This window comes from Sorex fumeus, unplaced genomic scaffold (genome assembly GCF_029834395.1).
Source record: "Sorex fumeus unplaced genomic scaffold, SorFum_2.1 ptg000006l, whole genome shotgun sequence".
NCBI lineage: Eukaryota > Metazoa > Chordata > Mammalia > Eulipotyphla > Soricidae > Sorex > Sorex fumeus.
The window spans coordinates 21,911,963-21,926,646 of record NW_026606063.1 but is presented as its reverse complement, the minus strand read 5'-3'; the positions used below and the strand labels follow the sequence as shown (position 1 = coordinate 21,926,646).

The following is a 14,684-nucleotide window of genomic DNA, read 5'->3' as shown; positions in this document are numbered from 1 at the left end:
TAATTGACTTATAAAATAATAAACTTATAAGATAAAGTTATAAGATAAAAAAAGACATTTAAAATTTAGTAGCACTCGGATGGGGGAGATGGGGGGTGGGAGGGATACTGGGATCCGTGGTGGTGGGAAATGGGTACTGGTGGAGGGATGGGTACTTGATCATTGTATAATTGAAACCCAAGCACAAAAATGTGTCAGTCTGCAACTGTACCTCATGATGTCTCACTATTAAAAACAAATTTTTAATAAAAAAATAAAATCTATAAAGGTCAAAAAAATAAAATAAAATAAAATTTAGTAGCACATTGCTAATTTTTGTACTATCAAACTATTTGAGAAAATGCAAGAATTTATAAAGCAGATTTTCCCCAACCATTTTGATTTCCTCTTCAGATATTTTGTCTAATCAAATAATTAAATGCATTATAAACTGTCTTATGTAAATAAACAAAAAAAAACCCACAACGCAGAGTAAGTGTGGGGGGCAAAGGGCAGTTAGGATGGAGAAGGGATGGCTATAACAGTAAGAAAATAATGACTCTGGACAAGAACTGAGTGTAGAAAGTGGGCAAAGGGACATTTATGACCAACTTTCCTGTATTGTAAACCAGAATGCCCAAATGGGGGTAGGGGGTGGGGAGAGAGAGAGGAAGAGAGAGAAAGAGAGAGAGAGAGAGAGAGAAAGAGAGAGAGAGAAAGAAGGAAAGTGCATGTCACAGAGGCAGGCAGGGGTTGAAGGGAGAGCAGGAGGAAAACTGGGGACATTGGTGGTGGGAAATGTACACTGGTGAAGGGACGGGTGTTGGAACATAATATAACTGAAACCCAGTAATGAACAGCTTTGTAACTGTGTATCTCACTGTGATTCAATAAAATAAAATTTAAAAAAAGAAAAGGAAAGACAAAACCCTAAACAAAGAGAAAACAAGCTGGAACCGATGTGAAGATGCAATCCACTTTGCACTACTGTGTTTTGTGATGACCTGGTTCTAGGAACTCACTGGGGCAGTAAGAAGGACCTCTGACACCCCAAAATGCTTCAAGTTCCAATTCCCAGTAAGGTCTCTGAGAGAGAGACTCAGTGATCACAACTTTAGATAAATTTTTCTAATTTCAGTATTTTAAAAAAAATTAATATTCTTTTTAAAAAATATGCATTACTTCATTGTCTTCTGAAACATATTCTTGCTACTGAGAAGTCTACTTTCAAGCTAACAGTTTTTACTTGGAAAATAAAAGAATATGCTTTAGTATCCTTGAATTAGAGTGTCTCAAATATGAGTATATTTTATTCATTCTCCTCAATATATTGAATTCATTTATTTCACATTAATTTTAGAAAATACATATCCACCGTAACATTTAATACTGCCTACTTTTATTATATTTAGAATCTCTTCCTATAATTCTTACCAGTCTTAAGTTAAACCTACAGTCAACCTTGATGCCTCTGAACCCTACAGTTTTCATATTTCCCCCTTTATTATAGTTTCATCAAATTGTCTTCCAGCTCTTTTGTTTAAATGCCTAATATTTTTCAGTCAGCTTTATCCATTGCTTTCATTAACTGAAATTCCAATTCTAGAAGCTCTAAGTAACTATTTTTAAATCCTTTCTTTTCTCAGTTTTTTCTTCCCATTTCACGTCTGTGTTTCTTATCTATGTCTTCAATTTTTTAATATTCATTTTTATAGCTTTTATCTGATAATAAAATAAACAGAGTTGGAGGGGTAGAGTATGCACTGCTGAGTCATGAATTATTTTACTTTAGTTTCAGTAATATTGGGTTGCAAGCTCTTGTCACCAGGGATTTATCGACATGAATCTTACATTGTCTGGATGAAAGTGAATCCTTCTCAGAGGTTTTGTTTGTGCTATTATAAGGCAAAATAGGTAGCAGTAGCCTGTATCCAATTTTATCAGGACCACAGAGTAGAATTAATCCAAATTCCAAATTCATAGTAAACCTCTATGTCTGAAAGTCTATAAAAAAGAAATTCTCATAGCAGAATCCAAAGTATATGCCACTACAGTTAGTCTTGTTCTCTTGCTGCTTTCACAACAAGAAATGAAAGATTTTTATTCTATACATTTATTGAAAAAATCTATTAACAGGTCCTTACATATTAATTTTATTTCTAAAGATTTCCTCTTCTCTATATACACAGTAATCAGGTCTCCGGAGCCCCACCAAGGATGTTTCCTGTGCGCAGAGCCAAGAGTAAATCCTAAGGACAGCCAGATGTGGGCTGCCCACTACCCCCATCCTTGCAAAAACAAAAAGATGTAATCTTCTACCCCAGCTTGGTATTAAACTCTACTGCTTTAAGGGATTACAAGATCACAAACCAATCCCAAGTAGCTACTGTGTCTATCTAATAAAGGTTTAAAAGAAAAAGAACTATGAGAAGAACTAAAAAGTTAACAACTAAGATACTATGATATATAGTAAGTCTCCACTTGTTAAAAGAGGAAATGGGCATTTAAGGAGGTTATTCTTAAACATAGCTTTCCAACAGAATCAATGGATAAAGTATCGAAGACATATTTTACATATTTTAGGATCTTACCCCTCAAATTCTAATTTATTATATTTAGGCTAACTCTAGAATTCTGGACAGCTTTAATATACATAATTCTGATGCACAGATACACTAAAAATATGATGGGGTCAAAGAGATAGTATAGCAGGTAAGGCATTTGCCAAGTTCAATATCTGGTACCACAGATGGTCCTCCAAGCTCTGCCAGAAGTGACCCCTAAACAGAGTTAGGAGTAAATGCTGAACACCACTGAGTGTGGCAAAAAAGAAGAAAAAACAAACAAACAAAAGAAACAAATATTAGCACAGAAACAGAGGATATGACTTATTACTCCCAAGCCTTACTGAAGTTTCTTCACAAGCTTCATTTCAAAAGGAGAATGCAAAGTAAATAGCAAAGGTTTCAAATCAAGATGAGTGCTTAAACTGGTATGTAACAACATAATTCAAGTACATGAAAGGTTTTTTTTTAAGAACTCTAACAGGTTGTGTAACGGTTTTTGTTTTGTTTCGTTTTGTTTCTAATTTTTATTAGGGAAACACCATGAGGTACAGTTCTAGACTTACAAATTTTGTGCTTGGGATTCAATTATACAATGACCAAGTATGGATCCCTCCACCAGTGCCCATGCTCCACCACCACTGATACCAGTATCCCTCCCTGCCTCTGTGGCAGGGCATTCCCTTTTGTTCTCTCTCTCCTTTTGGGTGCTGTGGTTTGCAAAAGAGGCATTGAGTGGCAATCATGTTCAGTCTATAGTCTACTTTCAGCATGCATCTCCCATCCTGGAAGGATCCTCCCAACACCCTTTATTTGGTGCTCCCTTTTCTATCTGAGCTGCCTTTTCCCCTAGCGTGTGCGGCTGGCCTCCAAATTGTTTTTGTACTATAAAAGATTATTCGTCCCTCTCTTCCTACGAGGATTATTCTTTCCTGCCCCATTTACATGTGGTTTGGTGATGGACTTCCATTGGCATGTGGCATGAGAAAGGAAGTAACAAGACATTTGGGACTAAAATATAAGAGTCACTGTGTGTGGTCCTACTTGTTCTTTGTCCTGTGCCAAAATTAGAAAAGGAAACAATCTGGCCATCTGAACCCCTAGAAAAGACAGAATAACACAGCAAAAGCCCAACTATAGCCTTTTTGGCACTTGGGAGAAATAAATGTCTGTTCTTGTAGTCCTCTAGTATTTAAAGACCACCTGTTAATGCAGCACAACTTAGGCAAAGCTGTCTGATATAGAAATTGTAACTCCTACCATATTAATAAAAATACTTCGTGCACAAATCATGGTAGATCCAAGATATGTTCATTTTCTAAACAGTCAGGTAAAACCAAAGCAACAGTTCAAGAACAATCCAAGTAAAGCAAATATACGGAATCAAGTGATCTAAAGAACATAACGAAATCCAACTTCAGTCATTGATTTCTGAGCCTGTCCTTCTACCATGCTAGTATCAAGCAACAAAGGGATACGGGGAAACAGAAGACATATGTGGGAAATAAACAGGAACAAATAGTTGTAACACAGTGGAATGATATGGGATTTTTTGTAGAGGCAAACACAGACCGTTTTAGGACAGAAAGATCATAGAAGGTTTCATAGCAGAGTGACTCTTAGACCCAACGATCCTGAAGGATTTATAAAAGGAAAGATGGAAGTGAATCCTGCAGATTCTGCATAGGAGACCCCCTCTTATACCATGAGAAGCTTTCTGCTCTTTCCCTGTTTTTCCCCCCTTCTTTTCCCTTCTCTTACAAATTTTCTGAATTTAGGGGTTGGTAGGGAAAAAGGGTAGCACTGTACTGTACTTCCGTTGTTCATCAATTTGCTCGAGCGGGTACCAGTAACGTCTCACAACAAATTGTGAGACTTGTTGTTACCGTTTTTTTGTTATATTGAATACGTCACAAGTAGCTTGCCAGGTTTTGCCATGTGGAAAAGATACTCTCGGTAGCTTGCCTGGCTCTCCGAGATGGGTGGAGGAATCAAACCCTGGTCGGCTGCATGCAAGGCAAACGCCCTACCTGCTGTGCTATCGTTCCAGCCAAGGAGAAAGGGTAACCATCCAAATTAAGGAAATTGCTTATTAAGGCAATAAAGAAGCACAAAAGACTTGACAAGGCAAGGAGGCAAGCAACGCTGTGTGAGTGATATAGTGCCTTGACAGAGACACACAGAGCTGAAGAGGAGACTGGAAGGAGACCCCCAGAACCTGACAGTCACTCCAGAGAGCCCCTGCGCGGGCCATACAGCCAATGTGGTCCACCATAAACCACAGGAGGATTTTCATAGACAGTGTCAGGATCAGATCTGTGCTGTGAAACAATACTGATAGAAATATAGAAGTTGGACTGGAAAGGAGAAACCTCGAAACACCTCTGCTTTCATGTTGACATAATTTCAAGGAAGGCAAATGGCTATATGTTTTATTCAAAAGGCATATATTAAATTGCCAAGTAAAAACAGCAAAAAGCTGACAATATACAAAGGATTTACAAGACTCTGTGAGGAAGAAATATCACAAACAACATTACTGAATAGAATTTAAAGTCACTTCTTTCTATCTTATAAAATATTCATATTCAATCCATCCTGCTTCTTACGTAGTATTCTGCTACCATAAGCAATCTACCCTGGGCTCACAGTAAATCACCCCCAAATTTAAAACTAAGTGGAAACTGTCTGTGAGAAGATGAAAGATTTTTAAATAGCCAATGATAGCTTTTTTTTTTTTTTTTGGTGCCACATCTGGTAGTGCTTGGGGCTTCCTCTTGGCTCTGAGCTCCAGGATCACTGCAGGAGGGCTTGAGAGACTATCTGGGCCACTGGGGACTGAACCCAGGCTGGCTGCATGCAAGCAAACACCCTAAATTCTGTACTATCTCTCCTGTCATTCAATAATTACATTTTGAGGGACAACCCTTCAGAAGCCCCAAATACGTATCAAATTATCTGAGCAACAGTTTCATTCTATCATGATAATACAGTCTCAAATTATAGTAACTCCTCCACATCCTGGACAAAGTTCTTGGAAACTTGCATTAAGCAAAATGAACTATACTGAAAGAAGGTCCTCAAATAAATTCATTTTATTTAATGTCATCATTTGTGCCAATGTTATAATGTAGCACCGTAGGACTGTCCTCCCACTGTTCATCGATTAGCTCAAGCAGGCACCAGTAACGTCTCACAACAAATTGTGAGACTTGTTGTTACTGTTTTTGGCATATCGAATACGTCATGGGTAGCTTGCCAGGCTTTGCTGTGTGGGTGAGATACTCTTGGTAGCTTGCCAGGCTCTCCGAGAGGGGCAGAGGAATCGAACCCGGGTCAGCTGCGTGCAAGGCAAATGCCCTACCCGCTGTGCTATCACTCCAGCCCATATTATAATGAATATAAGTTATTTGAAGACACGCTATCATAACAAAGACTAGAACAAGGAGACTCAATTAGAATTTAGAAAGCGGCCTTAAGTAATTTCTGCTTGAGTCCCAATCAAATGCTTTGAATCTCTCTATAAAGACAGTTCCTCAAGTACCCGCATGAGCCTGCCTGAGTCCCCTCTAATGCAAAAGGATTTACTATCTCTTGTAATAGTATATTTTATCGGTGGCTAAATCAAGAAGTTTATTTACTTTACAAAAGTATGCTGCACTTAACAAAATGAGTTATCACCAGCAAATCTGAAAACTACTTAAACATTAAAGAAATGAAGAGCTATAAATATACTAGTCAATCAAATACAAGTTATTAAGAATGATTACAAGATCCCCTGAGAACCTAATGATTTTCATAAATATTCTGAAAGTCCTTGAGCCAGTAGTTTTTCTTCTATTGATGGCAAAGCATGGTAATTAAGAACATAGCTGTAAAGTTCAAATACCCATGTTTAAATTCAGCCTCTACTTACTACTATAGGACCTTGGATAATTCCCTGACCAGCCTAAATTACAACTTCCTGTTCCTGTAATATTAATACAAGTATATCTAATTCAAGGGTAGTTATAAAAAATTAAGTATTAATACATTTGAAGCACCTGCTAAATTAATTCAATATCTATCAACTCTTAGTATTTTGTTATTCCCAGTTTCCTAATTTACTATATAGTCAACGAACACTGAAAAGAATCAACAACATTTAATGAACTTCCCTAAATTTAATGAAGTTCATTAAATCAACATATATAATGAACTTCCCTAAAGTTGTCAAATGACACTATATTTTTAAATGAACTGTCAACCATGTCCTTTTCTGCTTAAAGGGAAATTACTGGCAAAGACTATTATTAAAGTTGATAAATAAAACTCAATTCTGTGGGAAAGAAAGCACAGAGATTTTTAAGAAGGAAGAGTTTCTACTTACATCTGGTTTGGAATGTTGAAATATTTTCAGAGGATTCTTCAAGTCCTCCTTAGCTAAAGTTACTAAATATTCTTTTAATAGTTCATTAGCCACACCAGGAGACTGTTTCTCGCAACGATGAAGAAAGGGGACCATCCATTGGTAGGCACTTGTCACGTATTTGTCCTCAGAACACTGAAAATATAATTAGACAGAATGAAAAATCACATATTAAATAACAGATCCTACCAGATAACAACATTCTAATATTCTAATATTCCCAGATTATCAGATTAAAGTTAAACAGGGAAAGTCCACTTAGCAGAGTACTCAATCGATAAAATGTCCAAATATTGTCTTGTATTTCCTCTTCCTCTAATATCACAATTTTACTAATTATGCCAGAAATTCCTCCTAATCACCCCAGGAGATACACATATATCTTCAAAGGAATCTCACATGTAACACAAATCAATTTTCCTTGGGGAGTTTCCACGATCAGAGAGTAACAGGAAAAAGGGAAGGTAGGGACAAAGGAAGAGAGAAAAATATAACTGATTTTTTAAAAAAGGAGAAATAAAGATAAAGAAAAGGGAAAACACTGAAAAGAAAGTACTAGAGAAATAGAAAACAATTCAGAGAGAAAGGAGTTAGGACTTCTCCCTATTATACTCTATTTATTGCTGCCAGAGAGCAAAGTGTTTGGTTTTTGCTTTTTTTTTTTTTAAGCATCTTTAACACATTGATCTGGGACTAATTTGTGTTAATCAATCCACAGTGGCACGAGAGCCACAGGTGGCAAGCAGCAACATGGTAAGCAGCTAGCACTCCACAGAAAGTGGCGAGCATTCTGCTGAGTGACATGCGCCCCCCCCACCAAGACTCACTCCCTCTTGTCACCAATGTGACAGTGTGACAATGTCACTCCTCTGCCCAGCGGTTCAGTGGAAACAGAACCCTCACTTAGGAGGTATGCTTTCTTTCAAGGGTGACCCAAGAATCTAAGTCGGGAAATTCTCCTAACATACTAACCAAGACATTTTCTTCACTCAACTGCCCACTCTAAAATCCAATTCCTGCTTTAATTTCTTAAAATCCCAACATAATTGGGAATTTTAACATAAATGATTAGAAGGACCAGTTAGATTAGAAAAAATGCCACACTAGAATAGGAAAAGAAGTGATATAAAGATTATACAAATAAAGGAAGGTGTGAAAATTGTCAAAATCTTTTTGTGTTATCTTTGGTAAATTATAACATAGGACAGCGGTTAGGGCGTTTGCCTTGGAAGCGTCCAACATGGTCGACCTGAGTTCGATTCCTTCGCCCCTCTCCGAGAGACCAGCAAGCTACCAAGAGTATCTCGCCCGCACGGCAAAGCCTGGCAAGCTACCCGTGGTGTATTCGATATGACAAACACAGTAACAACTGTCACAATGGAGACGTTACTGGGCCCGCTCAAGCAAATCAATGAACAACGAGAGGACAGTGAGAGTGACAGTATAATTCAGTAAATTATAACATTTGATTTTATTTTTTTAAGAAACCTTTATTTACTAAGTTCTCATGTTCAGAGGACTAATTTTTGACTAATCAAAACAAAGAAAATACTTAGAGAGAAAATTAAAATGAAACTTACAGTGTTCATCAATAATCTTAGTTTCTCGATGTCTTTCATCTGTTGGAGTTCTTTCAAGGTTAGGGTTAAATCACACCCTGCTTCATAAACCAATGCTTCCAGAGTAACCAAATTATCACATAGAACCAGCAAGCCAGGAATATGCCTCTCCATTCCAAGTCGAATAAGTGACAATGCACAGTCAACCTAAAATGTAAAATGACAGTAAGTCTCTGAATATTTTATCTCTCACATACACTTTAAAGTAAAAGCTTCCAATACAGAATCTAATTTCATAATTATGTCACATAAAGTTGCATTATATAGTAACGTACTTTTTTTATTACAAAAACATTAAGAGTTTTCTTTCTAAATGTATCAACATCAAACTACTTCAAAACAGTAGTTTGATCTTATGAAACCAGCATGAAGAAATACTGAATATTAGTAAGAGAAAATTAACAATATATTATTAATATTAAGAATATCATATTAATAAAAGATAACTCTTAAATCAGAAGAGCATTACAGTTTACAGAAAAAATTTACATATATTTTTCTATTGAAGTCTTATGATATTTAACAATCTATGGGAGGAAAGTAGTGATAATAGTAAATTATTTTCACTATAGCACTCTATTACAAAAAGAAAGGTTGTAGCAGTACCTTCCTTCCTCCATGCCTCTATTGAAAAGGACTCAAAAAATACCTGCTGGATTGCTAAAGTCTGAGACATTTCCTCTCTCCTTTCAAATATTTAGACTTCAAAAAGATCAAAACAAATACTCTCCCATTAAACTCTCAATAAAATTTTGACACCTATCACGATCAGATTTATAAACTGCCTTATTGACAGAAAAGCTTTTAATATGGCCTAAAGTTGTAATGATTTCCACTACCCCTTACTTACTCCCTTACTCTTAGACAAACAGTTATTTGTTGAGCACCTACCTACTTGAGCTAATCACAATTCTAAGTGCTAGCATTATAAAAATGAAGAAGGGGAAATCTCTTCCTTCAAAGATCTCACTAGCTAGTCGTTGTAATAGAGTGAAATAACGTTATGGATAATTGGGATTTCCACTGAAAGGCACAAAATCCAACCTGGGAGGGCCACAAAGTCTTGTATATGGAAACATTTAAAAAGAGGTCTAAAGAATCAGTGGATATTTGTAGGCAAAGTAGGAAGAAAGGCAGGGAATGCTATAGAAAACAAAAATATAAAAAGTACTGCGACAGTACTGGTTTGGGAAGTCTGAAAGAAAGCTATGAAGTGATAAACTACATGGCTAGAGTAGTAAGTGAAAGGCAAATCAAGAACAACAATTTTTAAAGTTTCTAGTAAAAAATTTGAAGTTTGTACTAAAATGCAGTATTACTAAAGGATTTTCAGATTTGTCATAGTACAACTATGTACACTTTAGGAGGAAAATGTTTATACTATATGATAAACAAAACGAAGAATTGGAAATAAATTTCCGAAAACTGGTAGACTTAAAAAACATTTAATACTGGTGCCAATTAAAATACCCCACCAGTGACAAGAGTAGTATCCTAAGGGATAGCAGTACTTAACAGACAGATAAAAGAACATGAGTCACAGTAAGAAAACGAAAGGTAAAATATGAAATGGCATCATGGGGGCTGGAGCCCTAGCACAGCGTGTAGGGCATTCGCCTTGCACGTGGTCGACCCGGATTCTATTTCCAGCATCCCATATGGTCCCCTGAGCACTGCCAGGGGTAATTCTTGAGTGCAGAGCCAGGAGTAGCCCCTGTGCATCGCCGGGTGTGACCCAAAAAGCAAAAAAAAAAAAAAAGGTATCACCAAGGTCTTAAACAGAAGAACTACCAGGAAAAAGACAGTAGTACAACCAAAGTACAATATGTACAACAAAGGAAGACAATGGCAAGAAGAATCTTACTGAGGACACTTTCGCTAAGGTATATCAAAGTGGTTGGGCTAGCTATCTGCCAGGAAATAAGGAATAAACAAACATTGAGAAAGTGACTACAATGGGTAGAGTGATTATTCCTTTTTTGGTTTTTTGGTGGGGGGGGGAGGAATGATGGTTTGGGGCCACACCGGGTGGTACTCAGCCCTTACTCCTAGCTCTACAAACATTGGTGGACCTAGGGAAAACCATATGGAGTGCCAGGGATCAAACCCATATTGGCTACGTGCAAGGTCAGTGCCCTACCTACTACGCTACCTTGACCACAGAAGGATTATTTTTACGCCGAGTTGAAATGGGAAGAAGTAAAATAGAAACAAAAGAGGGGGAAAAGTTAGTATTTATAAAATAGGTGATCTACATTTGATATTTTTTTAAAAACATAAAAACTGGAAAAAAATAATAAATAAAAACTGGAAATAACATACAGAGAGGAAGAGGCTAGCGATACGAAACTGCATAAATGAGATAACAATCCTGGGCAGGCACAAAGGTGAGCTTCAGAATATAAGAATAAAAGCAGCCTAAGCCTAAATGTGAAAGCACTTCCTCTGAGGAAAGCTGAAAAAATCAGGAAAAGTGGAAGTGAATTTTCAAGATTTCCTAATGAAATGTAAAGTCAAATCATTTTCAGAATGATGAGGGACGAGGAGGGGTGCAAGGACAGAGGTGAACAGGGAAAGGAAGCACCCAGGCAATGCACAGATGCACAATGAAACAGGTGAAGAAAATTAAAGGTCTAACCACAGCCCATCAAAGCTGCAAGGATTTAGAGGTGAAAATGAAGTGAAAAGGGGGGGGGGGGGAACTTCAGATTAAAAAGTATGGTACACTAGGAATAAAAGGGAAACTACATGTAGGGAAGGCATGAGAAAAATCAGAAATGACCTAGGAACACTTCAACAAACATTTTAAGTCCAACGTTTAATAATAAAAATAAAATTCAAGACTGATATATCTACCTGACACCAATTTTAAGAAACAACATATCTCAAGTGAACTTTCAGAATGCATGGAAAAAAAATCCTAATGCATGGAGCACAAATTATACAAATAATCTGAATATGCTGGCCATTGGTAATTAGCAATTTGTAATACACTCTTCAATCTGTTATCGAGTTTCCTTTTCTGAACATCAATTTTGAATTTCTTACTTTCCAAAATACTCAAGTAATTTTTTTAAAATCAAATTACTGATATATTAATTTAAGTGGGCTCAATGCAACTTACATAATCATACCAAATACCGAAGCTGTCACTGGATAAATTTCACCACTGTACATATTCTCCTAAACTAACAAGTTTTCCTAATGGCAGCTGTAGGCACTGAGGACAAAGAAGTCCCTTATCAATTAAGTCTCTAAGAGTGAAAAAGATAAAACTATGTCGACTATCACCTTGTACCAATGTTTCATGTAGTTTATGGTAGGACTGAAAGTGAAGAACAATATTGTTTTACCTGCTTTCTCTTGTGGTCATTTTGGGGAGCTACACCCATGGTGTTCAGGGCTTATTGTTGGGCTGTGCTCAGGGATCACTACTGGCGGAGATCCGGGAACCTTAGGGATTTCTCTGGGAAGGTCATAGGACAAGTGCTTTAACCCCTGGAGCATCTCTCTGACCCGTAAAACTAATATTTCTATTCTAAATATTTTTAAGTCAAAGGGATGAAAGGCAGCAAAATTAAGTACCACAAAATCACTTTCTTTTCTTTATAATTATCCCTAATGACTCAAAGAAAGAATTCAAGATAACTAGACAGTTAAAATTTTTCAATTTCAGGGCCACAGAGCTAGTACAGGAGGCAGGCGCTTGCCTTGCAGATGGCTGACCCTCATTTGAATCCCCACACCACACGGGCAGGATTCCTCAGCACTGTCAGGAGTAACTCCCGAGCACAAAGCCATGAAAAGCTCCAAACTACTGCTGGGTGTAGCAGCATGGGTTAAGGTCCCCCCTGCCAAATTTCAACTTCAGAAAATTGAAGTGGGTTTGTGTGTGTGTGTGTGTGTGTGTGTGTGTGTGTGTGTGTTTTAAAGCCATTTTTATACAGAAGTTCTATGTCGAAAGCAAAAATAAGCAGAAAGCATCATTCCCACTCCTCCTCACCTGTCCGGCATAGTGCTCTATTTCCTCTGCTCTGGTCTGGTACCAGTTTATAACCAGCTCTACTGCAAGCTTCGGGGTCCTGAACCTCAGCAACTCTGGCTGGGCAGTGTACAAGAATTCACTTTCATCAGAGAGACTCGGCTCGACCACCATTCTGCAAAGCATGAAAGGAACAATGACTGACTGCAATGCTGTAAAAAAATTATAATATTACGTGTAGAGGAGGTCAGGAAGAGAGACAGGGAAGAGGGGAGAGAGGGAGAGGGACAGAGAAAAAGGTGAAGACTCTGGATATGGGGACAGAGAAGGTGTAGAAAGGGAATATAGGTGTTTTTTTCATATGGATATGCATTTTATAAAATAAATGAATCATATTTTAGATAACTTATTTTCTTATTAGACTCCCCAGTTTGAAAATGGCAATAAATCAAAACAATTATGCTACAAATCAATCAAGTCAGTATTAACAAAATCAGAATCACACTGGGAAGCTTTTATAAAATGTGCATGGCTGAGTGCCTCGTTAAGATCTATAAATCAAAATAACTTCTGATGGTCAGTCAGGAATATAACAGGAAAAGCATTTCCAGGAAATTCCAATTCAAATATAAATTTAAAAAACATATTCTCCCCATTAATAAAGAATATGAGGAATTATGCCTCATATATGTTGATAATATACCTCTGTTAAGTGCCAGCAACTTAGCACTGCACTGATATTTGCAAAATATGGAATTACTCTTTACAACTCAATTACAGGAGTAAAAAAAACCATGGAAGTATACACAGAGAAACATCATGAAATCACAGATCCTGGGGAATTTTCATCAGAATGATTTTGGTCTACTGCCTTCCATGGTTAAAGACTAAACAGGTAAGAATAAGAAACTTAAGTTGTTTTTTTTTTTAAATAAATATATAAGGCAGTGCTGTGTTCCATTAAGGACATGTCCCTAAGTAAATCTGACTGCTCTACTGATAGAATGTTCTGACACGAGAGGTAGAGCAAATGCATTGCCTGTGTGAGACCCTGGGTTTGACACCTGTCACTGCCAGCCTACGAAGTGTAATTCCCAAATAGCACTGGGTACGGGCTGGTGTGAACACCTCAACAACACAAAACAGGTATAAAGAGCAAGCAAGAATATTCAAAATAATACAAGTAGTTACACAAAGAACACTGACACATAGCATGGGCTTATTTTTTTATTCACAGAAACTGCTTTGGTTAGACTTACTACTAGCTAGAATATATGACAAGACACAAAGTCCAGAAATGATGGGGTCTTTTTACCATGTCTGAAACAGTCTACTGTGGTTCCAGTTAACAGTCTTTCATTTAACTAATCTCGTAATTGCCATCACTACTCTAAACTGTGATACTCTACCACAATCCATGCCATACAAAAAATCACATTACTTGAAATCCCTTCCGCAGGGAAATTCCCAAAAAGCAAACTGCGATTTTCTTTGGGAATTTTTATTTTTCTGATCTTACTTCTTTCTCAGTACCCCTTTGTAGAATTTACCCACTTCCCTCCTTCTAGAAACATGGTATTCTTTCCTTCCTATACACCACAAAGGCAAAGGCAAAGGCCCTCCCGTTGTTCATCAATTTGCTCGAGCGGGCCCAGTAACATCTCCATTGGAGACTTTGTTGTTACTGTGTCTGGCATATCGAATACGTCACGGGGAGCTTGCCAGGCCCTGCCGTGCGGGCGAGATACTCTCGGTAGCTTGCCGGGCTCTCCGAGAGGGGCGGAGGAATCGAACTCGGGTTGGCCATGTTGGCTGCGTGCAAGGCAAACGTCCTACCGCTGTGCTATCGATACACCACACATTCATGATTTCTCCCTTGGTTTTTGGATGTCTCTTATTTGCAAGATTTTCTTCTTCTATCTTGTCCTGCTGAACTGTTCTCCATCCTGAGTCCTGCTACCTACCCTCTCCTCACTGCATACTTCTATGAGTCCACAAAACACCCTCTTCAATGCCACAAAATAAATGACCACTTGTTTTGCTCTCCTCTGTTTTTGAATCCTCTATTTAAATCAGAGACCAGCATCCAATAAGTGATCATATGGCACATACCACCTGTCCAGAATCTTCAA

General features: G+C 37.6%; 1 protein-coding gene across 1 annotated transcript in view; it reads right to left on the bottom strand.

The window, feature by feature from the left end:
• The window catches only part of NBAS (NBAS subunit of NRZ tethering complex), a 389,024-nt gene that overhangs the window by 230,112 nt on the left and 144,228 nt on the right, over positions 1-14,684 (bottom strand). The window contains exons 23-25 of the mRNA XM_056124489.1: positions 12,574-12,727; positions 8,532-8,717; positions 6,913-7,086 (exon numbers count right to left, since the gene is read on the bottom strand). Coding sequence (XP_055980464.1) covers positions 6,913-7,086; positions 8,532-8,717; positions 12,574-12,727 — 514 coding nt within the window. The remainder of the gene's footprint in view (positions 1-6,912; positions 7,087-8,531; positions 8,718-12,573; positions 12,728-14,684) is intronic.